Source organism: Taeniopygia guttata, chromosome 1A, assembly GCF_048771995.1.
Source record: "Taeniopygia guttata chromosome 1A, bTaeGut7.mat, whole genome shotgun sequence".
NCBI lineage: Eukaryota > Metazoa > Chordata > Aves > Passeriformes > Estrildidae > Taeniopygia > Taeniopygia guttata.
This window is the reverse complement of record NC_133025.1, coordinates 21,390,198-21,417,148: the sequence shown is the minus strand read 5'-3', so window position 1 is coordinate 21,417,148 and position 26,951 is coordinate 21,390,198. Positions and strand designations below refer to the sequence as shown.

The 26,951-nt window shown below is 39.0% G+C and overlaps 2 protein-coding genes and 1 long non-coding RNA gene across 8 annotated transcripts; 2 read left to right on the top strand and 1 right to left on the bottom strand.

Moving 5' to 3' along the window:
- Nucleotides 1-152: 152 nt before the first annotated feature.
- Nucleotides 153-25,207, bottom strand: LOC115490816 (uncharacterized). Of its 6 annotated transcripts, XR_012052588.1 has the most exons (8): nt 25,075-25,207; nt 19,209-19,324; nt 18,778-18,884; nt 14,700-15,081; nt 12,680-12,760; nt 5,807-5,990; nt 5,184-5,314; nt 153-876 (listed from the first exon to the last, which is right to left on the bottom strand). It is a non-coding gene; the product is annotated as an uncharacterized lncRNA (long non-coding RNA). The 6 variants fall into 6 exon arrangements; XR_012052586.1 differs by lacking the exon at nt 153-876 and having other exon boundaries at nt 969-5,314; XR_012052589.1 differs by lacking the exons at nt 153-876; nt 5,184-5,314 and adding an exon at nt 9,920-10,558 and having other exon boundaries at nt 5,475-5,990.
- On the top strand, nt 5,990-10,016 carry ASB15 (ankyrin repeat and SOCS box containing 15). The gene is given in 12 exon segments (XM_041713745.2): nt 5,990-6,427; nt 6,840-6,878; nt 6,881-7,001; nt 7,003-7,133; nt 7,725-7,896; nt 8,267-8,539; nt 8,541-8,620; nt 8,623-8,652; nt 8,655-8,689; nt 8,692-8,825; nt 9,408-9,471; nt 9,473-10,016. Coding segments are annotated over 12 exon segments (1,323 nt in total). The 5' UTR covers nt 5,990-6,255; the 3' UTR covers nt 9,545-10,016.
- On the top strand, nt 19,979-26,138 carry LMOD2 (leiomodin 2). Its single transcript, XM_030256689.4, has 3 exons — nt 19,979-20,266; nt 24,005-25,336; nt 25,683-26,138. The coding sequence occupies exons 1-3, from the start codon at nt 19,994-19,996 to the stop codon at nt 25,707-25,709; spliced, it is 1,632 nt and encodes a 543-aa protein (XP_030112549.4). The 5' UTR covers nt 19,979-19,993; the 3' UTR covers nt 25,710-26,138.
- Nucleotides 26,139-26,951: the final 813 nt, after the last annotated feature.

Here is a 26,951-nt window from a genome sequence, read left to right as displayed (position 1 = left end):
GGACGCAGCGGAGGGCGCCGGGCTGCGCATGCGCCGCAGCGGGGGCCGGCAAGCAGGGCCGCAGCAGTGCGCGTGCGCGGGGGCCGCTGCGGTGCGGGCTGCGAGGGGCGGCGTCGCTTCGTAAGGCAAAAAACGCCGTAAAACAGAGCTGGGCGGAAATTAGGGAACTTTATTCAGGACCTTGAGATAGAGACAATGGGACAAAAGAGCAATGAAAAGACAGTTTAAATTATTGGTAAGAGATGAACATGATGTTCATTTGAAGATCCACTTGTCCCTCTGTTAAGTGTTATGCTTAGTTGCTAACTTAAGGGGTGAGTTTTGCGTAGTAATGCTTCATAATAATTATGTTGTATGTTTGTATCTTATTCTGGACAACTCGTTCTTTATGATTCCCTTGTCCTGCTCTTGAGCTCCTCTTTTTCAGAGCTGATCAGCAAACTCCATCGCGTTTCAGAATACCTTTGATTTCTCCCTGGAAGCTGTCCTTTGATAAAACAAGCACTTCCTCCAATCTCCAACTAAAGCCAAGTGGCTAATGCAGTTCATATCAGTGTTCAGGGTTTGTGTTTCCCCACGCCTGGGTTCTTTGCAATTGCATCGGAAAGAACTGGAGTTTCTTTCCTAGGTACTGAAATTCTTTCTCTTTCCAAAATAACAGTCTTTAAAAGTTCCTGCCTTTCTTTTTATTGGACCTGCCGTGTATTTTCCCCTTCTCTCTGATAGTCCAACCAGATGATCAATGTCCTGATGACACGGACAGACCACAGCACAAATGGTTCTGTGCCTGGCGATCTTTTAACACAGCATCGTTCCAGCAGCAGTTTTGAGTGACTGTTTAGACAGCCCTAAGCACATAGGAGTCCTTGCCACGTCCTAACAAAGTGAAAAACGGCCCTATTGATGAAAATATTAGTGAAATCAATCTCAAAGTGGTACATGGGGAATTCTCTAAACTGGTCAAATCCCATTTCAATACATGATTTATTTCAAAATACAACAAAGCTGAAAGCTACAAAGTATTATCAGTGTACAGTCAACAAGTACCTCACTTTGAAAACAAACAAAAAAACCCCAAACCACCCACACAGCATTTCACAGTTTATTTAATATCTGTTTTACACTAGGGATTCTGTAAGGACTATTATCCTATGTGTTAATATTCAGTATGTAGGTAACCTCAGAAGGCCTTGCTATAGGTCTTTGTCCCATGTTTATCTCACCAATGTTTATCTCATGGTATTATATCTCAAATTACTATGTGATGTGGTATATGTACAACAACTTATTTGTTCTGCATGAAATGTAATTGATGGCTTTATATTTAGTAATTATGTACTAAATATAAAGCCATAATATATAAAAATATAAATATAAATATAAATATAAATATAAATATAAATATAAATTTGGAATCAGGCACTTCATGCACAATGCATAATGTTATAAAAATATCTGAAAATCAAAATACCATGTTTGTAATGTGTATATGTACTAATTCTGATGGTGTTCTGGTTACGTAAAAGAACTGAAAGTAAATAATTGCAACATTTTTGTTCTTTATTATAAATACATATTTTTAATTTTTTAATTAGATAAGAATTGTTTCTGTCTGCTTCTGTTATACTGAGGTATTTAAGGGTGTGCCACCTCTAGTTAGGTCGCACTGGCCAAAGAAGTTGCAGTGAGTATTATTTATCATAATTAAATGTTTTTGTTGATCTTGCGTTCAAAGATTGAAATGCATGTAGTGCCTTAAGCTTAAGTTAAACTTACACTTTTACAGTTCTATAAATGCAAGTGAGTTGAAAGTCACAGAGTCATGGAAAGTCACTGTAAAATTTAATTTCATTTGAACAATTAAAGACAAGATGGAAGTTTGGGGTTTTTTTTCATTTGGTTGTGTACCCTTATTGTCTGTTCATTATGGTAAAAATGGTAAGTAATTGGTTAAAACCAGAACAACACAGGTTTTGAATCAATGATGTTTCCAGCTTCTTCTTTATCCCATGTTTAGCTTGCTGGGTACTGCTGTTCTTGATCTTACTCTGGGGTTATTCACTATTTTCATCACTACTGTCTGTGGTGCCATGCTTCCTGCTTCTTTGTCCAGCTTCAAGTTATTAAACTAGTTAAATAAGTACTGTAATTGTCTGTCATTGAATCTATAAAGCTTTGCATCTTGTCAGTCTCAGAGAGAGATTAGAGTTCGGTGAGATAATATGGTGGGATCTGCAACTAGTTAAAGGCTAAACCTTCTCAAATTTGTTGTGATTTATGTAAATATGTTTCCATATGTTATTACCATAGTGCTTGAGAATAATTGGCAAATAATTAATTTTCTTAATGGGAGTTGTTTAACCAATGAGGACACAGATAATCTTATATCCCCAGACCTCGTGTTACATTTGATGAGATTTTAGAGAAGTCATGTGTAATACTTTCCTGAGGGTTGAGTCTGCTTATGTTACAGTTGTACAAGGTCAGACCTTAATTTATCTAGCAACTGCATATTTAATTTTAGAAGTATCACAGGACACCTCAGCTTGCAGGGCACTGTTCCTGGCTGTTCAAAATTCAGGCCCCAGAGTAGCACTGGCAAGATAGTGGGTTGAAATGGTGAGACTGTGGTATGCTCCCCAATTAAACTAACAGAGAAATAGTTTAAAAACATAATACTTAAGAGACTGATTCCAAATTTAGACTGCTAGTAATTATTTTATTGCTATGAATAACCTCTGTGCATGTCTAAGGGCCTTCTATTTACAGAGTAAAGCTAATATTGTCTAGTTTATTTTAAGGATAAGAAATTAGAATAACATTAACTCTCAGACAACTTTATGTGTTTGAAAGCAATAAATGCTTGATACACTTCTTTGCAAGGAAAGATGCAACTTCCATAATTAGCAAGTATTCCAGTATTAGCAAGGAAAAACCAGTAATTTAGAGAGAAAAACATTTTTCTAAGTAAAACATCAAGAAATAATGTCTAGTTTTTCAAGTATGAATATAAAAAAGATCAGAAAAATATCAGGCTACTTGAAATGCTGTTTAAGGAAAATATTCTTTGTAACATAAAAAGCTAAAACTCATTTAGAGTAAGGATTTGCAATTGTTTCCAGTGATCTAGTGTGTGGGTCTGACAATTGAGAAACTGCCAAGGCTGAATGGAAGAAGATTTTCCTGCTGAGCTTTTTAGCCTTTTCATTGCCACATCACGTAATGGAGCAGCGATGTTTCTGTTGCTGCTCAGTGTATCAGCCATGCTGTTTTGTTCCCCTGTGATCCTTGTGGAACATCCATGCTCTGGTCAGACCTTGTACCCTCAGCACAGTGTATTACCAGCAGTCATAGAGCAAATCAGGGTCTCGGGGCGCGTCTAGACCCTTGGCAGCGTGTCCAGCTCTTCTGCTGTGGGGAGCTCTTACTCTACCCTGTCACAGTTACTTGCTACTAACCAACTTTCTCATTTTACAATATGTGAATTTTCGTGGGATAAGATCATTTGAAAACAGCACACACAGCAATTCTGAAACACTGCTGGTCTAAGACCTTTCTGGTTAAGTTCGTGTTCAAGATCTTTATGATGCCTGTGGTGAAATCACTCAGGGGAGTATAGCAAAGCAGCAGAATCTCTGCATAACCAGAGAAAATTTTCTGTGGTGGCCTCTAAACTGATTTATTCCTCTGATATTTTGGAGAGAAAGGAGTCGTAGAAATGAAATACATTCTAATTAAAATAAAATTATTTTATTACTAAAAATCTATCTTGCTTAGCATTCTTAACACATCCTGGAAACACTGATCTTGGGAGTGTATTGATCATCTGACAGGAGTAGACCATATGTGAGCATTGCTAAGAAGTTTTTTTAATACACTAAACTGACTTTTTTTTTCAGAGAATTTGCAATCTGAGGGTCTGATCTAAGGCCTGTGTAAATCTCCAGAAGCCTTTTTGGTTCAGGCTCTGAGGTAAATATAATACGATAGAATATAATAATTCTCAACTTCCCTAAGTAGAGCAACTTCCATAAGGCTGGCAGGGCATGAAGGTCCATCCATGTGGGTCCAATAGGGATCCACTTACTGGACCCCATGTGGGTCCAATAGGGATACACTGATTCATTAAAAACAAGTTTTATCAATGGCATAAAATCTTCAAATGTAGGGTGTTCAAAATGAAAGGTGTGAAAAAGGGGAAGGTAACTTTTGTCTTGAAGCAATTGTGGAGGAAATGAGATTATGAATGTTACATATTTTTCCTTAATAGATTAACTTAACGTAATTAACTGTTTCCTTAGGAGCACTTCTTAGCTGCCAACAAGATATTAATGTGCTCTAAAATGTACTTTCCTTTTAGCTGATGGCAGGTTCAGGTTGTAGTTATGTTCATTGATGTATACTTCTGAAACTGCTAGTCCAGGAGAGATTTTAGCTTTGCTCTCTTAAAGGTTTGTGAGTGTTCACAAGAAGAGTGTATTTGTGAGTTAAATGATGGAAGCTTTAAGGTGCCATCAGAATTTGAGAAATGTTAATGAAAATGAGAAGAAAAATGCATAAAAGAACCTTGCCTCTGAATCCTCTGCCTGTCAGTATGGAGTGTATTGCTCACAAGAGGTGAGGGAGAGTGGTATGTGTCCACTTTGTGATGAGCAGTTCATCAGTCTAACTTCCATGTTAAATCTTCTTTTGGCCTGTTATGCTGAAGCCTTGACTATGGACACAATAGGAAGGGACAGAGAACCTTCAGAAAAGCTTGTCCTTTATGAACAACATAAAAGTCTGTTTTTCTAAGCCCCAAATGAAAATGTATTTGTGAATATTCTTTTATTATTCCTGGACTCCTTTTTTTTTTTTTTCGTTCAGAGGTGGCACTCAAGACCCAAGCAGTATATTTTCTCCATTAGGGAAAATGGGATTGAAGTAGAGATTTTTAACATCTTCCTTCAGATTTCTTTCCTTGCAGTTAAAAATCCAGGCCATGGTTCCAGTGCACATTGAAAGAGGTGAGAAACTGTATTATGTGGGAATCTGAATCCAAGAGACTTTTAGCTTCTGAGTCAATCTAAATGTAAGCCCTTACTAATTTAATTTTGGTTTTCAAGCTTTATCATAATATACTAACTAGGAAGGTATTTGTGGATGGGATTATAATATTGGCTATGGTACTTTGAGTGACTTACTGTTTACAAGAGCAATGCAGAAACTAGTCAGAAGAGAAAGCTGATTAGCACTTCCCCTTGAAAATAAGTTTCAGAAGATTTCTTCTAAATAGCAGTTCCAATGTTCCTTCTCTATTTGCAGGAAGATCTTTCTGTGACAAACATACAATAGGGACTTAGTATAATTGTGTAATATTTGTGAAACATTTTGAGGATGGTAAATGTTCAGTGTGGTAGAAAGAGCACACAACTGCGCAAACTGTGGGAAAAGTAGTTTAAAAATTTAAAAAAAGATTCAACAGGACAAATGTGTTAAGCTGCTTAGATTTAATCAAACAGAGAAACTATCAAAACCCAAAGCTCATTTGGAAAAACCCATGTAGGTACAGAATATATTAACTTAAAGCTTTCTTTCTTTCTCTGTGTTTTACAACATATAAAGACTGCATTTTACAGTTCAAAAACCTAGGAGACATTGTAAAGAGCAAAATTCCTGACCTTCCAGTTATAATGAGAATTTACTGGTAAGATGGTTGGTTGATGTGATATCATGAGGAAAAAACATAGTGAACATAAGCCACAGTTACAGTTGGTGATATGAACTGAATTTAAGTTGATGACTATAGTTAAAAGGTTTGACATACTCTGTTACTAATCCACTGAGCATTTCAATGACTCTCACACCTTGAAAATAATAGCTGGCATGGCTTCACCATCACCTGACCTTGTGTACCAAACTCATGTGAATGTCCATTAAACTTCACGACTGCAGAAATAGTGCAGAGAGTCCAAAGTCCTTTATCTTCTTTAATAGATTGTTCTTTGGCACTATAAAGATAAAGTAATATTTGTGAGTGTTTGGGGTTTGTTTTGGGGGGTTTTAACATATTAAGGACCACTAAAAGAGGTCATTAATAACATGAGATGAGACAATTTTATTATATCACCTAGTGAGAACAATAGGAAAATTTTAACATCCATGAAGCAAGGTGTCCTGGGATGAAAACAAAACAAACAAACAGAAAACAAAACAAAACAAAAACACACCCTAAAATAAAATAAAGTAGTCCCTTTGGAAATCTGGGCTTTTTGCATGTCATTTTTTCAACTGCATCACGTTTTTCTGTTCCAAGTTTGTAAGGTCAAGTATCTAGGCTTCAAGAACCTGAGATATGCTGTAAAGGAAACTGATCAAAGAGAGTGGTTTCCACTGCACGAGGTTGCAGTTTGGCCAATTCCACAAGTATTTGAAGTCACTTTAGATGGCAGGAAAGGTTAAAATATCGCACAGGATAAAGAGAGCAACAAAGAAACATAGAATAATGAAGACACCAACAGGCTAGAACTGTTAACTAAAAGAAGTATGACCAAGTCCTCCATGGACATAAGCATCTTGCTTATGTTGTTTAAATGGTCCAGCAAATTTTCAGTTTTGGAAAAGTTGCATCAGTTTATATCAGCAAATAAATTAGACCATTTTTAACATTTTGTTCAGAAGCTTACAAACAAAGCAAAAATTAATATTCAGTATTCAGTGTGTTTGGCAGTACTGGTTAAGTTAACATAATTACAAATACTTATAATAAAAACTTAGCATTTAAGAATTTCTGGTATATGTGTGTGTGTTAACAGCCTTGTGCTTTGTTTTGTTTTTTTTACCAACTTTCTAACCTCTAGCATCTTATGAATCAATGTGGCAATTAAAAACATGCAATGGAAAACAGCACTAACTTTGTCAGCAAAAACTGGCTTTGTGGAAAAGGTGCAAATGATCCTGGAAAAGGGTGTTTATCCCAATACCATAAATTACAAGGAAAAATGTATTGGTCATCAATGCAAGGAGATGCAAAGACATTGTTGACATTCTGAAGAATTATGGAGATGTGAACATTAAGGACAAATATTGAGTAACACCATTAGAGGTTACAGCTGAATGTGGTTACTGTGATGTGCTGGAGCATTTTAATCATAGTGATACGTAGTCAGGAAAAGAGAAATTCACCTCTGCACTGGCATACATCTTGCCTGAGTGGTGAGGTCTTGTAGGAAAAAAAGGGGAAATTAGCTAGAAGGAAAGGAAGTATACATGACTGTTTCTGCTGGACTGGAGTGATGCTTACATGTTTCTTTAATGCATGTGAAGGAGTGGCAGAGTTGAAAGCAATCCATTTCAGTCAAGGAGAGATTGCTATACGTGTTCTTGCCCTTCTGTGTTTCTCTTTACTCCACTCCATCCCTCCCTCACTTGTACCTTTCCTTCCACATACAGAATTATATTGGTATTAATTAATGAAGTATGTTTGAAATATGTTGGTTTGAAAGTCCTCAGTTGTAATGCTTACAGTCAAAGCAGAGCCCACTCAGGTGAGCACTTGAACTTGTATCTGTACACCTCTTATTTTGATTTTCAGTTTTATATTTGCCACAAAAAATATTCTGTGCTTTAGTAAAGTTTTAACTTAAATATATCTGAAAATAAGGAGGAAAGTACTCTGGGTTTGTTTTTATGATGATCTATAAATCACTTTGGATATAAATATAAGTTCTTTGTCCTCCTTTGAGATGGAGATGTCAAAGCCTTAGCAGATGATCGTGTATCAGTATTGTTTCAAGCAGCTGGAGGATGTAGTCTAGACTGCATAGGTCTGCATTTGAAATATGGAGGAAGTGGCAATGTGCCTGGTGAGGCAAAACTGCTTCCCATACACAAAGTGGCTTATGAGGGGCATTACCTGTGAGTATGAGCTTGGACTTTACATTTTCTCTAAGAAACAATGTGGCACAAGGTTACATCAAAGATGTCTATAGTAAACTTGCAAATGTCTATTTATGTACATTTCTATTTCAGAAGTACCTGTGTTAGATTAGATTTAATTAACTTTTATTTTTAGCATAAACAAAGCAAAATGCAAAGCATGCTCCTTAGAATTAAGTGAAAACCACTGAAATAACTTAAACACATCTTATTTGACAGTGCTAAAAACTGATGTTTCTGTGTTTTGATCTTTTGTAAGATGTCTAGGTGGTGGCTAAGAACACAGATGGATGATGGTTATTTTCTGCCTGTAAGGAAGTTACACCTGCCTAGTTTTGTTGACTTTTAGGAAGTATCTCATTGTAACCACATCCCAAACTTTAATCCAGAAAAGTGGGTCAAGCACTGTTAATTCTGCTGTAGACAGCCAGAACCAGTGTCTAGAGGTTGTCATTGAAAAGAGTTTGGATGTCAACACTCTCTTGTCTGAACACATAACTTCAAATACTTATGATGACAGAAGAGACACTGCACTTTTTTGTGCTGTTTCTAATAATGAGATTCTTTGCACCAAAATATTGTTCAAAGCAGGAACAAATCCACACAAGGATCCTTTAAACTGTTCTTGTAGCAGTGAGAGCTGACAGCCATGGAATTGTAAAGCTATTCCTATCTTATGGAGCAGATGTCAACTGCTAATTTTGCCGCTTAATGACACGCATTTCCCCAGTGCATTTGGTATTCTTTGAATGGTGACATGATGCTGAGGCTGTCATGCTCAGTCATGGATATAATGTGGAGATGTGTTTGGACTTTATGTGTCAGGATATCTTTGGAAATTCTTTTCTGTGGCTGGTTTCAGAGCTCAAGCCTATTCCCAGTTGGACTAGTTCTTCAATAAATAATAAACTAATAAATACATACCTTCCTTGCTTCTCTTCACTTTGCTCTTTTCATTAGCCAGATTTAAACACTCTGGTTTATAGTGTTGAATTAAGGTTAACATACTGTCAAAATCCTTTTTTGAAAACACTCTAAAAATAAAATAGCCATCTCTTATTTTCCTCTCTGAGGTAGAGAAAATGGTGTACATATGGTGGTGATGTGGTTTTATATTTGCATTAATATATTAGAGATTTAGAAAAGAAATTTTTAGAAATCATGAGGAAGTATTCTGGAATTTCTGTTCCTTTTCTAACTAGTGGAGTAGATGTGTTTCCAAAGAAATATTTCTGCTGAACAAAACAGTGCCAAAGATTACAGCAATTTTTTTTTTTTTTTTGCCTTCAAGCCTGTTTATATTAATTGCGGGTTCACAAAGTAAAGATGGAAGAAAATTACTTTTAAAGTAACCTACCTAGGTATCAATTTGACTGTTGTAGGCCATTGCTAGGACTTTGTTTAAATTGTCTTCTGTAATTACTTTAAAATGTGTTCTTTGGCATTTCTCTTCACAGATTTTAAAATTATGGCTTGATATGTTCTCTGTTTCAATACTGTGAGTTTATCGCTGTTCCGTGATTGAGATATTTAGCTGGAAAAGTGGCTTGTGTTTTTTGTAGCTTACACAGATTATGTGCCTCGAAGCACAAGAATTCAATTTTTCATAGAAACACAGAAAAAATGAATAGAGATACCATAGACTGGACAAATATCTAACTTCCAATTAATAATGTTATGATTTATTATAGGAAATTTTAATTGCTTATGTCAGGTCACATTCATCCAAAGTGTTCTAGCATACCTTGTACATTAAAGATCATAGTCTTATGTAAAATTCTTCAAACATCTAAATTATTATTATTTTTAGGTATTTTTGCAAACTGTCTGCTCCCTTTGATGTGTGTATGTTTCAAAGCTTAGCAAAATTTAAGGGACTTTAGGTGGGCTCTTTTAAACAAAGAGTAGATTTTGATGGACAAACCATCCTCTTGGTTAACTATTGTAACTTTAATTTTGGTTGCTTCAGAGTTTTGGCAGATCAGTTCTTGAAAAGACTCACCCTCAGTCATGCTGTCATGCACTGCACAGTATGTTTCTGCACATCTAGAGAAAAAAAATCTGACAGAATAAATTTTAAGATATTTAATTTAAAATTATTTGTGATTACTCCTTTTGTTTTTCTACCATCGCTTCCATCTTGGGGAAAGAAAATATGCAGACCCTCCCAACTAAGAAAATATTTCAATTGGTGGATATCAGGATTACATAGAGCATAATCCATTTAACTAAACCCACAACTATCAAATGATTGTGTTGGAAGGGACCTCAAAGTTCCTCTAGTTCCAACCCCCTCCCTACTATGGGTGGGGACATTTGCCATTAGAGCAAGTGTCTCAAAACTGTCTCCAACTTGGCCTTGAGCACTGCCAGGGATGAGCAGCCACAACAACTTCAGGGCATCCTGTTATTTCAGAGATAAGCTGGTTATCACACACACACATATTCACACAAACCAAAGCTCAGCTCCAGTATGCTTCTTCCCTGTCCTCTAAACTGACTCTCCATGTTCTTCAGATTTTCTCCTTATTTGCTGAATGTCATTGTCATATAAGACCTAACATTTGAGTCAGAGATGTAAATTCCACTTCCCAAGGCAGCTATATCGGTTTTCTGTGTGTCCTTCTTCATGACAGATTCACTGGAGCAAATGGAAAAAGTGAGAATTACTGGTCTGGGACACGAAGAAGGTTTAACAGAAGGCTTAATTCCTCCTTCTGCTTTCTGTAGGGCTTTCTGAGACATAACTTCTGGAGTTTTTGCCAGAAATTTTGACCACGATGAAAAATAATAATTTAGTCACTTTTGAAAAATTTCTAGGCATCTGGCATCTGAGCCAGGCCCCTGACAGAAGGATGCCCCAGGTGACTGGTGACTGCAGGCATGGCCTGAGCACAGAGTGCCCAGTGAACCCAACACGGCTGACTGCAAGTCAAGGCTCCACTGGCTAATACCTCTTGGACATAGCAGGATAAATGTATGCTTCCTAACCTATAAACTGGTATTTCCTTGTGGAAATTCTTAATCAGAAATATGGGCCTAATCATAATAAATCTTAAATTGTGGTAATTTTAATTAATACAGTGATCACATCACAAGAATCTGGGTAATTGCATATCTGATACAGTATACTGAACCAGCAAGGGAAACATGATCAAATAAGGCTTTAGACAGGAGATTTTAAATCCCTTCTGTGGCTAGAGCCAAATTCCATTAGTAATTTTAGTTCACGGGCAAAGGTTTATATTTAGGACTTCATACAAGCATCAGGCAGTAGTTACATTGCCTGCAGCATCAAAGCATTCAGATGTTGCACTGAGCATTGCCCCAAGTGTTTAAAATACCATGAACTAGTCCTTTGAATATCACTAGGTAAGCTAAAAAGACATGGTACTGGTTGTGTTTATCTTTTAATCAGTACAGCCAGGCCCTTTTTTTGTTTGGTTGCCTGTTATAGGAGGTGAAGTTTCCTGGTTTAAAGCTTTCTGTCCTTCACCATGGAAGTTGTTTATTTATTGAAGACTTCTGCCCACTCTTGCTTCCCTCCCCTTCCACCCCTCCACCTTTCTCAACACTAAAGCAAGTACAACATTATGAGAAAATAGCTTTCATATTTTCAAGGCATCTGTGAACTGAATGGAGGGAGAGGCAAAACATTATTTTAAATGAAATATGAGGTGAGATAGTCATGGAAAGGGGGATGTTTTCCCCAGGTCAGGTTTATGGCACAGCTAGGAATTGAACACAACTCTTTCCGCTCCCATATTTTGCAGCTAGACCATTTCATCCTACTTCTATGGGCTTGACTATGTGGTGGTAGAAGCAGGAAATGTAACTGGGCCAGAGCTGATGGTTGTGTGAGAAGACACAAAGGCTTCATCCCCAGCTGGAATAATGAATTGGTAGGGAAAAAACCTTTTTATTTTCCCTGCTTGGAGTGTGATTGAACCCTTACAACACTACATTTAATTTTCTTGACTATCTGGGTGTGTCTCACAGGCTGTTCAACCGCAACCCAATTCCATGGCATGCCCACCCCCAGGGGATGTTGTCTACAAGTAATTAAATGCCCTGGCACTGAATCAGGCATGCTGTGGGATAGGGACTCCTATCAATTTGGGGACAATGTTTGAAATCTGGGGTATAATTTGGTTTCTATTTCTCATAAAATCTGACACAAGCAGCTGCATCAGGCTGTGAGTTCTTCAAGGAGCCAAACATTCAACAGTGGTTACATCAGCCTTTAGCCTTTTCAGCACCCGTGGGATGGACTTTGTAGCTGTGAGTGTTTTCAGAGCTCAGTGCGGGAGGGAGAAAACCATAGCCATAAGTCCTGTTTATGGCGAGCTATTCCCTGTAGAAGCCATAATGTTGTGTGCAGGTCATCTATGAAACTCCATGCACTGACTACCATCTAATTTTGGGAGCTGGCATGGCAGAGCTTGTTCTGGGTATCAAGGCAGGGGTAAGGCTGAGGTGGGAAGTGAGCAGTAATTTTACTGCAGCAGTCTGTGTTCTGGCATGGGTTCCAAGTGCCTGAGCTGCCCTTTCTCAGACTATTGCCATCAGTACACGAGTCACACATGGAAAAACGCAGCCACGAAGTCACAGGCTCTTTTGTTTCTGCCTTGGGGTAAGGTAAAGGGATATTTTGTGGGCGTTACTTGGGGCAGAAAAAAACCCTGCTAAAATATCCATGGTTTGGCTATGGTTTGCATGGACATAAATTTGTTTTGACTTATCTCTGTAGAACGGGTCTTACCTCTTGTTTGTCCATCACTTCCAGGGGCTGGAACATAAGTCTTAGGAAGAATGGCTGGTGCATTGGGGTTCTCCTGCAAAGCTACCAAAATACATTAGTAAATGGTTAGCAGTGGTAAGAATGATAAAACAGTGTAGCTCTGGTGACATGTTCAATGTATGTAATTTTCAAAATCCAAATTTTCGGTAGAAATCTCTACATGTAATTGGGCGAACCCATTGCCATTTGTCCACGTGTACTGTGCTTGGTAGATATTCCCAGAACTCCTGTTAACATTAATATGGACTAACAAAAAATAAAAACAAAATAAACCCCTGACGTAATTAAAGACAGTGGAGAAATTATAGTTAGAACTGGTTAGAACTGCTGCTGTTATTTCTCTGTGAAGTATATGAATTGTTTATATTGCTGGCATCTCCTTTTAAAAATAATCTTCATAAACACACACTGTTAAAAAAAAGTGACAAAGGAAATGCTAAATATAGTAGCTACCTGTTTTGCTCTCTATGTATAAAGAAATAGAGTAATTTTTAAAACTGAATGACAAACTGTAGGTTTGGCTAAGTTACATGGGAGAATTGTCTGTGAGTCAGGTATTAACAAAGGATGAAATCCATGCAGTTTTCATAATTACTTATAATTTAATTACTACCTGATATGAACACACATATAACAGTGTATTTGCAAATACCACCATAAATAATACATTGGTAAATTTTACCTATTTTATTATGCTTCATTTTTTAAAAAGTAGTAGGCTAACTGCATCCCACTGAAATTATCCTTCCAAACCCCACATTTTTTGTGCATTCAGTGACTCCTCTGTTACTTTCTTTGCAATACAGTGGCCTGTACTTCCTTTCCAAACCTGTTGAGCAATATTGAGATGTAATTCCAAACAGCTGCTGTGGTCACCCTATGTCTGTACATCAGTAGCAAGTGAAACGATTTCTATATATAGTTTGTAAATCTGTTGGCAGTGTAAAGCAGACTGAGATTCTTCCTAAGGAGTAAGAGCAGCTATGTGAAAGCAAGAGCATTAAGGCCATCCTTGCGTACAAAGCAGTTTATCTTTTTGGTGTGGCAGAAATGTGGAAATGGCCAGTCTGCAGGGATGTGAAGAAGCACTTGCTTTGGGCAAAACCCTGTCAGGAATAGTTCGTGCTGTCAAAGATAACCAGCTTCATCTAATGCTGTTAATACAGAACATGGCATTGTACTGACATAAGATGATTAAAAAGTATTGGCTGTGTAGGAAGAAAACTGGGAATGGGAACGACATTTATTCAATAAGACTTATTTTTCCCCAATGTCTTCCTTATTTTAGTGTGATTCAGGTAGGCAAAAAGAGCAATAAATCCCAAGTCTGCTGCACCTTTGGCACCAAGCTGCATCCTCTCTGTATAATAAAATAGACCACCAGGATCCATGCACAAAGGTGCCTGTGACATTTGAGCAGTGAGATTTCTTTCTTTTCATTAAGGGTTGAGAAATTTCTTAGTTCAGAAATGTTCTTATTTGCACTCATGTATTTTTACCCTCAGTCCTTCACTGCAGTCAGGTTTACCTGACTCCCCCTGACTCTCCTTCCAGGATGCATCCGTACTATCTGCCCATCAGCAGCATTATCAGAGCCCATTAACTTCTTCACTCCCTCTTACTCTTCTGTCTTGATAGGTAAAACAACGCAAACACCCCCACCACTGAAATACATTAGATTAGTGGTTGCTCTGTGACTGGTTGGTATATGGTGCATAATTATGTCCCCAGCAACTGTTGAGAAAGCTGTTTTCAAAACTGATCTGAGCAGTAAGGCAGCCCACATGCACATGTTTTTGAGTGAAAGCTGATTACTGTTTGTGATGGTCCGAGTTGTTAAACTACAGCCTGGACCTGGAATCTGCCCTCCTGGTAGCCTAGGGTGCGTTGCAGGGAATCTGTGGGAAAAATCTGAGGTAGAATGCTGAATCTGATTCCCAAGCAAGGACTGATTTTGAATCAGGGTTATGTTTGTACTTACCCCACTTTGTGTTCCCCCAGCACGTGTGACAGAAAAGATCTTTTCCTTCTGTGTGACTCCCTGTTTACAGCATCACCCGGAGAGATGGAGTGAACAACAGAATCATCTGGCATTGAGAAAAGCAGCTGAAAAATTGTTTCTTCAAATGCCTTCAGTGCATGCTTCATCCCATTTGCTCTGCTGATACCACTGTTAAATGTAGGTGATGACACATCCTTTTCAGGCACAGTACTGTGTGCACGATTTTCACAAGCTATGCGAGTCCCCCGAGGGAAAGAGCTGCAGCTTGTCCCATCAGTCTGCCTCGTGGTCTTGTGTACTTGCCAGGCTGCTTGACCCCGTGTCTCTCCAGGATGGTTTGAATTCTGCATTCAACCTGGGCCTGTACACACAGCATACAAAAACTGAGACATATATAGAGATAAATATATATATATTTGTTGCCCTAGTGGGAGGGGGAGAGCAGTCAGTGAGGAACACGAGGGCAGGACAGAGGAGACGTGCAAGGAGGAGTATGAAGGAGAGGTCAGCAAACAGGCTGTGGAGGTGGCTGAGAACAGTGAGGGGCTTGCAGGGAAAGGAGGAGCAGGGGCTTGCAAGACCAGGGATGGAGAAGGCAGCACAGCAGCAATAAGGCATGAAGAGAGAACTCAGAGGCTGGTGCCTCAGGTTCTGCTTGAGTGGACAGCACGAGTTGGTTGAGGAATGAGGATTGCAAAAGTGGCAGTGGGAGGCAGGAGCAAGCAGCACTGCAGCCGGGCAGCAGGAGGCGTGGGAAAAGCCCAGCGTGCTGTGATGCATTGTTTTTAATGTGCTCTATGGCAATTGGAGCTGTTCCTGCAGCGTGGAACTGAGCTCAGTATGAGCCAACGCATCTGTCTGACAGGCTGTCCTCAGGAGCAGGGACTGAAATAGCCGCTGTCCTGCGCCTGAGGACAAGGTTGGACAGCCCTTTCTTTGCCTGCCGGTGGTTTTCCCTGCAGTGTCTGAGTGCATTTAACTGTGGACTTTGTTCTGCTCAGGGGTGAGCACCACCTGCCACATGTTGCTCGTGGCCTTTAAGCAACTGAGCCAATGTGCCCCAAGTGTAGAAACATGAGAAGCAGAACAGAGTTCCCTTGGCTGCTGATTGAAGTAGTTAATTGCTTGGAAAGGCAAAAAGGACACTTAGAAGGGTTTCCTCTTGTAAAACCAAGACAATAAATGATCTTTCCTCCAGGCTAGGAAAGATGGAAAGTCTTCTCTGAAATCTAGCTGCAGAAAGCCAGGAACCCTGGCTGCCAAGGGCTACAATGATAGAGTGAATCCTCCTCCTAGAAAATGGATGCTTCCAGTTCTCATTTTCTCTCAGCTCAGGTTCTGAAGTGAACAAACCTTTAAATAATTCTGTTGAATGAGAGATGAGTTTTCATGGCCTACTGGTGAAATGGTTAATTCCCTGCATGCAGGATTTCAGCAGGGCATTAGGGATAAAATTTGGGTTTTCTGTTAGGAGTTGGCAAGCACTTCATCAAATCATCACAAAGATCTTTTAGGTCATCAAGTTCACATGTTAACCTAACACTGCTAAGATCACAACTAAACTGTGTTCCTAAATGCCATATCTACACATATTTTCAATACATGCAGGGATGGTGACTCAGTTATGGACACCTGTTCCAATACTTAACAACCCCTTCCATGAAGAGATTTTTCCTAATGTCTAATTGGAAGATTCATCCTAAACAGCAGTCAATGTAGCCACTGTAAATCTGCCCGCCTGTACTACATATGGTTTGTACTCTACTCACTGCCTCCTGTGATGGAAGGAAGTTAGTTCCCTGTGCCACCTCACCAGCACAAAATGGACTCTTCCTAAACTGTTTATAATGGTGTTATTGGGAACACACAGTCAGGGAGATAGAACATTTTGCTCAGACTTCTGGGTTTTTTGATTTTTTTTTTTTTTTTTTTTTTTTCTGTCTGCTCTGAGTTCCTCTAGGAAGTTAGAACCTATGATGTGGAATGTTGTAAAGGTGGGAAGCTTCAGCCATGGCTGATGCCCACAGCAGTGGAAATGCTTGCATAATGCCAAATACTGCCAGAAAGGGAATCCAAAATTCCAAATTGGTGGGTACTTTCAGGACAATTAAAATAATTGAAAGCTTTACTATGCTGAAGAACAGGGGCAAAATAAAGTGCTGAAAGACTATTAAATGTGTGTGATCTTTCCCATGGAATGAAAAAGAGTAAAGGTTCTAAGTAAAGGTTCTGAGCACTCGTGTCTAAGATCAAAGTATATGATTACAGATCTATGGAATTAAGGACTGTGTTTCATTGCTCATCAGAAGGCAACAACAAATTTTCTGACCTGTCAGTACTTGTCTTAACAGTTTTAACATTTTTTTTTTCCTTTGTATGTAATTTGCCACATGCTGCAGCCTTATTATTTTTATTAAAATTGTCCTAGAAAGTGTTCATGGCTCTTCACTTTGGCCATTCCCCTGTAAAGAATAGGTTCTAAAATACCACAAGTGCCATATAGGATCAAGAAGGGACACAAACCTCTCATAATCTCACCTGACTTCCAATTTTCCCCCTGCTTCAGGGGAGAAATGTACAAGAAAGTACCTTGTCCATCATTAGTAATGTCTTTATCTTATCTCATGCCTAGAATGGACATCATTGGCATCTTGTATAGAAAAAAATATCACCACTGGCCCAGTGTGGAAAGTAGCATTGAAGGTAATATTCATGTTATTTATTATTCTTTTGGAATATTATTTTAAAAATGAAAAATACGTGCTGCTTTTTAAAAATTTCTTTGATTTTGGAAAATTTGGTTTATACATAGAAAACTTCAAATAGACAATTCAGGTATCTATATGTTTGTACTTTGTATAATGGACTCTCAGCTCAGGAAAATTGAAAAACTTACAAATTTTGTTGTACCTGACAAAAAAAGGAAGAACAAAAAGCTGAGCTTTTTTTCTGGGAAACAGTATATTTTTGACTAGATTTAAACTTTAACAACATATTTTTGCTTTTAATATTGTACATATTAGTGTTGTACATATCAACATTGTACTAATAAAATATAGCGTATTTCTAAAAGCATTTCAGTTTCAATCAGCATTTTCCAACAGAAAATCTGTCCAGTTCACATTTCCCAACTCCATCCAAAAAATGTTTGCAACAAAATGTTGTCAGCAAAAATGCACTCAAGAAATATAACTTTGTTGTGCTGCTTCTCTGGCTAATTCCAATGATAACAATGTGAACCTTTGTCCTAGACAGATGAAAGAAATAAAATTTCTTGGAGTGCAGCTATATACAGATAATTAAAGCCTATGTCAGCTCTACCAAAAAGCATTGATAATGCCAAATTAAAAGAAAAAAGGAACTTATTATATTTTCCTAGTCTTTCAGAAGATTCATTTGAGAATTTGGCCCAGGCTTCATTCTGCAAGGGCAGCTGAAAGAGTGAACAGAACTCCTATGGATGTCCTGACCTGTCTGTGTGTACTTGGCCCATCATGGGACCTAATACCATGAAGGTATAAGTTTGAAGGTAACACTTGTGGCTCCATAAGGCAAGAATCTGCCTCTTTTTTATTTTATCCAAATGTAAATGTCAATGTAAATGAGCTGCAAATATTTATTTTATATCAAGGTGTAGAATATTCTTATGTCTGCTTTATTAATGTATTTTGTAGGTTAGGAAAGACTAAGGTTATAAGCTTTCATACCATTTCTTGATCAAGATAACTGCATTAAGTTCATATAGACAAATTATCAAAGGAAAAATATAATTTCTTTGAGAATGATTTTCATAAAGATTTTATAATCTCATCTCTCTACTGTCAGTAAAGCTGTATGCATAATGAAACTAAATGAGCAATTTGGCTAAACAACATACCTCAGTTCAGGTGTCCAATCCATACTGACCAAAGAGATGATGTCAGAAAAGAACAATACTTCAAATTATGTTTACTTACATTTCTATTAAATATTGGCTTGACTGTCTAAAACACACTGTGTGTTATCATTTAAGAAGGTTGATATATGTTGTTATAGATGTGTTCCTACTTCCACGTACCAAAACCTTCTCTCTTCCTCTCCCTCCCCCTTTCTCACAATGCAGGTTGGCAGATTTTGGTGGCCATCATGTTTCAGAAGATGTTGCTAGTTCACCATCATTCACTGCTAAATAGAAAAAAAGAAAAAAAAAAAAACCACATCAGAAAAACAAACAATAAACAGCACAAAGTTTACACTTTCTTTTTTTAACTCTTCTTGCTGAAGGATGCCTGTCAATAAAAATAAAATCAGAATAATGTATAATCTATTTGAAGAAACGATAATGTAACTATACATTTAGAATAAAGACTTGAAGGCTCTCTCCAGATGCACATCAGTCAGTGACAGCGAGCAACAGCCATTAAAAGAATAGCCACTAGAGGCCTTCAGTTGCTCGGCCCGTCAGCAGTGATGAAGGAACAGCCCCCCTGCCCACCCAGGGCTTGTTACCCTTAAATCTCTGGGTGACTGTCCTTTTCCTCCAGCAGAGCACAATTCTTCATGTGAAAAAAAATCTCACGGGTGCTCCAAATGGACATGAATAGCTGATTCACACTCTGATAGTCCTAGAAAAAATAAAGGAATGAATAAAAAATTAAATTGTGTGATTTGTTACAAGCAATGTGTGACACTGCGGGAGCAGTGCTCCCCACAGCTGCTGGCACGCTGACCTCCTCCCCTTGGCTGCCTTTCCACTGATCCCAACCGCCTGCAAACACCTTGGTGGGATAACAGCATTCCACTAGAAAACTGTGAGAGGAAGTCCACTGAACAACAGCAAGGGTGTTTTATTTCCAGCCCTGTGACAGCTCAGGATTAAATGGATTTTCATTGTTCTTTCCCTACTGCAATTTGGACACGATGCCAGTGTAAGTGCACCCGGGGTTTTATTTGGTGCCGCCCCCCCGTCTGCGAGGCTGGTATTCTCCCACTAGCTGCCTGCTCTAAATATGGCCATGGCCAGTGTGTCAATAATCCCCCTCTTTAAGGGACTTGCAAACATTAGTGTTGGGACATTCTTGCTGTTCAGATGTCTAGCTGACGTCTGATGCTTAAAACGGAGCATGCTTTCATCCCTTCATGCATTGTCGTAAGCCCCCGATGATTACTCTTAAAAGGGTGCCTCTGGCTATGCAGGGAAACAGTTGCTGACCACACGAGACACAGCCTGCTTGCTTCAGCCTTCTTGAATGCCTGGTCACTGTAGTTTTGTACCAGCCTGACCAAGCAGGACCATGTCTACCTTTGGGTATAGAAGAGAGCTGAGTAAATATGAAGACATTGATGAAGATGAGCTCCTCGCTTCTCTCACTGAAGAGGAGCTGAAGGAGCTGGAGCGGGAGCTAGAGGACATAGAGCCCGACCGTAACCTTCCAGTGGGGCAGCGGCAGAAGAGCCTGACGGAGAAAACACCAACGGGGACTTTCAGCAGGGAAGCACTGATGGCCTACTGGGAGAGGGAGACCAAGAAACTCCTAGAAAAAGAGAGGTTGGGTGCATGCGAGAAGGTAAGATGCTGCGGCATTTGCTGTTTCCTATAGGTATTTGATTTTATTCTGCATTGGCATGATCTCACTGACTGATTTAATTTCTTTCAGTTTCTTGTAGCATATGTAAGAACATTGTTAGGCATACCTCTGTGCCTGCTAAAGTGCTATTTGCTCAGAGAGTGTTTACTCTCTCTGGAGGTACCTTAAGTGCTCTGTTCAGAACAGAAGAAAGTGCTACAAAAACTATCATTAATGATTAAAATAGGAAAAAAGTTTAAAGGGCATGTTAGAAATTATTAATAGGTAGAGATGTGGGCTTTTGGACAGCATTCGATTTTTTAAGAAAGCTACGCAAAATGCCTTCCCTTAAAAACCAGCCAGTATTGACTGCTGAGAAACATGTAAGGAAGATAATTTTGAATACATATTATGTCAGAAGTTGAGTAAGCGGATGCCAGGCTTTGTGCTCGCTGTAAGAAAGCAGCTTGTGTTGCAGTCAGCAGCTTTGTTCCTGCTGAGGATCCTTGGCATGGTTCAGGAGTCGTCTGGCAACTGTAGTCAGAGGGCAGCTGTACATTATTTAAAAAGTGGCCTGGGATACAGTCAGCAGTCAAACCATTTAACGGCATTCCCAAAAAAACAACCAATAGTGTTTGTTAGGCAACTCATCCCCAAAAATAAAAATGTTAGTAATAAAAGCCATTTCCTGAACTGCAAACAAGCAGTACAGCTGGGCAAGAGTGAAGGGCTGAGTCTTGGCAAGTAGTGAGCACTCTCAGACTCAGCTGATGTCCATGTTGGCACTCTGAATTCTTGCTGAAAGTGTATGTGAGACTGAGCCCAACCAAAAAGCAACTTCTATTTTCATGATGGCTCCATGTAATTTCAAAACAAAGTGGAGACTTGGGGATTTTTAAGCACTGCTTCATACCAAGCTTTTACTGTGTTTACAGGGACACATTTTCCCATGTTTAAGCAGAAAGTAATACAACAAAGGCAAAGACAGCAAAACTGAACTCAGAACCTCTAACAGCCTTGATGCAGGAGCTTATTTCATTTGCAAGGAAATAATTGCAGTTTATACATTAGATAAAATATCTTCCTAGAAGAAAGTCAGATAGATTAAATTACCCTGCAATATCCAGGATGTTTTTACATGTAAGTATTTTCTCTTGTTCATGAATGGTGGTATAAGGTCTTTGCAGGCAAGAGCACAGACCAGTAGCTGTCATCAGACCATTAGTATCAGCTTGCAGACATCAACTTCACTCCCTGTTTGTCAGTCCTAGAGAGTAAATGGCAAGATTAATGTTTATTTCCAGCTTAGCCTGGAACTTGAAACCTGGGTACTTCTAAAAAACCTGCTGAACAGGTCTACTTCAGTATCTTATACAATGGCAGGATATTTCTTTTTCTTTTCTTTTTCCATGTATATACACCATTGATGGATACTGGCTAAACCTCCAAGTCCTGGCAAAAGACTATAATTTTTGATCTGAGAAAAAACTTCCAAAATGCGTGTTGATATGCTGATATAGAGCTCACAAAGACTCTCTCCACTGATGGCAATGAAAAAGGTCCTTGAAAACAATATTCTTCTTGCTTTCAACTGTCTGGAAATAATGCACCTTTATCTAAGATGGCTATTCATGCTTGTTCTATAGTTGGTGGTGACAGATCAGCTGGTCCAAAAGGCAAACAACTTGCAGATAGCCTTTTAGGGTTAATAACTTGTCCTCCCAAGATATTTACCTCTGCATTGACTCTCTTAGTCCTGTCTTTTCATCATGCTACTCCCACAAAGTAAGGTGAAGCCCTACAGGTTGCCTGCAGCAGTCCTGTACCACAGTGCTGCTACAGTAAGAACATGTCTCCATATTTGACTTCAAAATTATCATGCAGATTTTTATGACACCAAACGATATATATGACAGGCAACTAAATTCTGCCTTTGACCTCAGAAATGCCACTCAAAAATGAAGTAGGTTTTTATTAATTTAGCATCACTAAACATATCAAGAGTGAATTTAAAGGCACCTCCTTCTGCTCATCTGTAGTATATATTCCTCAAGATATAAAACCAAAGCCATGAGGACAGGGATTTGGATACCTGGTGTTTTCGTCTTAAAGCCCTACACATATATAGAAGATACAGATATAAATCTTAATCCCATAATAAACCTATAGGTAGCACAGTATCTCTCAGCATAAGGGCCTTGCTGCAGGAGAAGCAATATGGCTGTGTCCTACAAGATCTCTGTGTGCAGGAAAATGCAGTCAGACCCTGCAAGACCCCCAGGTACTGAATGCTCAGGACCATCAGGAAGAAACAACTCCATGTCCTGTTTCATTAAGAGTCACAGTTCTGCAAACATAACAATTAGCATTTTTTTTGCATATTTCGCAGCACAGAATTCTGCTGAAAATTGTGAGACAGTACTCTGCATTTTAACAGTTCTCTATTTTCAGAGCCAGATAACTGAGCAAACCTAAAACTGCACAGGTTGTCTAAAAATAGACTGTCCTGTTAGTAACACTTTTGTTTTCCAGAAACAGAATCACTGTGTCTCTGCAGAGTGTACTCATTTTGGAAAATACAATCTAGTATTTTACAGCGATTAAAACACAAGTATTGCTAAAGTATTGCATACAGAATAATTATAATTCATCCAAAGTTTTATGAACATTTACAATTGTAAAGAAAAATGTGTACTATAGTTTTTCCAGTAGACAAAACATGAAGGCCTTTTGAGCAAGAGGTTTAAGGTTGGTTGTAGATTCTGGGTTCTGTCACACCCCATAGATCCCCATTGCACAACTGGAGTCCTCCATGGGGAGAGTGAGGCTTTCCTGGTGTGAAGATGATTTCCTGCCCCTCTGCATGGAGTTCTCTTTTGCCACGATGATTGCTAATGGCAGCAAGCAGAGCTTTGGGTCATGGTTCCAAATTTTCCTTCTGAGTATCCACCAAGCACACAGAAAGAACCTTGTGTTTCAGAAGAGCAGTGCATTTGCTCTGTAGACAATAACAATTTGTGGTACGGCGCTGACCTGTGACAGCTGGCAGTGAGCACCAGCTTAGCTCCTGACAAACACAAAGAAATTCAGGGGTTATTGACATGTGGTTACATCTTACCTGTGGGAATGCACCTCAATCCTTTCTTCACAAATAATTTATTAGCATGTGCAGCCCATGCAGTACATCCAAAGTATTTTTGACGTGACTTCTGTAATTCTGTACTGTTTTGCATGCTGGTATACAAGACTACACAAGCAGACACTGTATTTTAAAGCATGACAACCATTAATTTTTTAGACATGCTAACATATGCAAGGGAGTCTGAGATGTTTAATTGTCATGAAATGAAGAAGTTTGTTGCTCATGTTCATTCTGAAATTGTTGTCTTATGTTTCTGCTGTCAAGGATCCAAATTATATCCCCTTATAGACATGCCAAGATATAGAAAATCTGAAGTATGTCCTTGTCATAATACCTTATATCAAGTTTTCTCTTGGCAGAAATCACTGACATTGGTAAAGTGTTTGCAATTTATGTTAAGCACTATCTAAAGTATGTAGAAGAAATAATGTTAAAAAGGTGTTAGATGAAACCTTTTCTGTTCTCCTGACTGTATCTGTTTGTTTTTAGCTTTCAATGTTAATTTATATAGTGTCAATATAATTTTTCCTGTGCTAAAAGGCAGCAGTTACATTACTTCAATCATGTTTAATACCCACACCTACGTTCCTGTTCAGGATTCTGAGCAAGAAGAGGACAATTCAGAAGAACTTCAAGAAGAATGTTTCACAGAAAGCAATAGTGAAGTGTCCGAGGAGGCATATACTGAAGAGGATGATGAAGAAGAAGATGAAGATGAAGAGGAAGATGAAGATGAGAGTGATGATGAGAATGAGGAAGAGCAAAATGCTGCAGCTGGCAGGCGTTCTGACCACGTCAGACACAAAAAATGTAATGGTGCAAAGGACAATGAAAGCTTCCTCAATGGCCATGATGGAAAAGACAGTGATAATCGGAGCTTAAAAAGCAGTGCCATCCACCCTTGTGGAAATCCAACAGTTATTGAAGATGCTTTGGAAAAAGTTAGGAGCAACGACCCTGAGACCACAGAGGTCAATCTGAACAACATTGAAAACATCACTTCACAGATGCTTATACAATTTTCTCAAGCCCTGAGGGACAACACAGTAGTTAAGTCATTCAGCTTGGCTAACACCCATGCTGATGATAATGTGGCAATAGCTATTGCTGGTATGTTAAAGGTTAATCAGCATATAACTAGTCTGAATATTGAGTCAAATTTTATCACAGGCAAAGGCGTGCTGGCCATCATGAGAGCTTTGCAGCACAACAAGGTTCTAACAGAACTGCGGTTCCACAATCAAAGGCACATCATGGGCAGCCAGGTGGAAATGGACATAGTCAAACTGTTGAAAGAGAACACCACTCTGGTAAAGCTGGGGTATCACTTTGACCTCGCTGGACCAAGAATGAGCATGACGAGTATCCTGACAAGAAATATGGATAAACAAAGGCAAAGGCGTATGCAGGAGCAGCGGCAACAAGAGTCAGGATGTGACGGAGCTATCAATCCAAAGACCAAAGTTTTGCAGAAGGGGACACCTCGGTCCTCACCTTATGTATCACCTAAAAGCTCACCATGGTCTTCCCCAAAGCTCCCTAAGAAAGCACTGCCAGTGAAATGTCAGCCTTCAGCACCTGCACCCCCACCTCCCCTTCCCCCCTCGCCCCCACCTCCCCCTCCTCCTCCCCCTCCTCCGGTTATTCCAGAGAAGAAGGCACCTACCAGGAATATAGCTGAAGTCATCAAACAGCAAGAAAGCTCAAAAAAAGCCTTACATGATGGACAGAAAAAGAAAAAAGGCAAAAAAAGCAGAAAACATGAGAATAGCATATTGAAAGAAATTAAAGATTCTTTAAAATCGGTCTCAGACAGAAAATCAGAGGAAGGTTCACGACCCTCCACCCGGCCATCCACCCCACAAAGGTCTCTCCATGACAACCTGATGGAAGCAATTCGGGCAAGCAGCATAAAGCAATTAAGGCGGGTAAGTAACAGATCCTAGTTCAGTGACTGATTGTTGTCCAAATATAGCACAAGCTCAGTTAATTTTAGTACACACATTTAGTTAAAAAAGAAAATCTAAGAAATGTGAACATAATAAAGCACTTGGGAGGAGGCTTCCCTCTGATTAGGCTTTTCTCAGCACAGTGATTTCTGTCTGACTGTGATTTTGACAGAAAGTGGGGTACTTTCCCAGGCTCAGTCTTGTTATGGGAGATGATGTGTAGCACAGAGCTCTTGGCAGTGTATGTCTGCCAGGAATTTCAGGTATTTTGCCATCTAGACTGTAGAAAAATGTAATGAATGCCCTTCCCTTCCCTGTTTCATAGGTGGAGGTACCAGAAGCGCTTCGGTGAAAGCCTGGATGGCAGAAGAAGCAGAGCAGTGTTCGAGGGGAGGCTGCTTGTCCTTTCACTGGTGGTAACATAGACTGTCTAGAAAGCTGCTTCCAAAGTACACTCTTAGATTCAAGCCATTTCTCTTTTATTTCAAAGAAATAAACCTGCTAAATACAAAATAATGCTTTAAGGATCCATTTGCATTGTAATCTGTAAATATGGAAATAATTTTCTTTTTTATTTAATGAGATTTATATGGAGAAGTTGTTGCTTATTTGGATATTCTTGTCAATATCTCATTGCACATAACTGGACAAGTTCTTTACACTGAGATGTAATAGTTTACCAGCCTGTGGTTTCTTCTTTTTTTCTTTTTCTTTTTCTTTTTTTTTTTTTTTTTTTTTTCCATGAATTTACAATAAATGTGGTTTGAAGCTTTCAAGCAGACGCATAGTCCTGGATTTCTGTGAGTGAAAACCCACCAGATGCTTGCATCAAGTTCATGAGCAGTCAGGAAGTCTCCTGGGAAAGAACCTGAGAACTTTCTCAGCTGCACCTGAGCATATGTGGAGGACAGTACCTGAGCCTATATGTTTGTGCAGTTCCATATTTGTCTTGGAAAAAATGGTTTATAAGGCAAATAAAACTAAGCTATGAGTTGTGTCAGGTCACCAGTATGGCACACCAGGTACTGAACCTTGGCCTAAACAACTGGAAGATTAACAGATCTGTGGTTCACCTTGACTTACAGGCTGATAAGTTAATGTCAATATTTTAAGGATGCAGCAGAGGTATTCAAGTGAGATCCCTTCAGTACAAGTCCTGTCTGTATTCAGAACTAACCCCAGTGCAGACATCCAGTCAGACAGAGAAACTTGAAAAGCAGCCTACCAACCAGGTGGAAAAAGGCTTTCCTCTGGTATCAGTTGAACAACAAGCAGGGTGTGAACTGTCAATATGATACAGTGGAAGCAGAGCCAACGTCACTTGGAGATGCACAACTGGAGATATCACATCACAGGCAATGGCACGAATAGCCCTTCTTCATGTAGCACTAGACACCTCCCTCTGTCAAATTAGTTATGGTTCTGGGTGCCTCAGCTAGTGTGAAGGCAGTGATAACATGAAGAAAACTGACTAGTGGCCAAAATGTTGAAAGGCAAGAAGAGAGATATGTCCAGAAGCACTACTAAGTGTTAATTAGTTTACTCATTGCAACTATAAATAACAGAATTAGTGTTTATTTTCTCTAAAGCCACA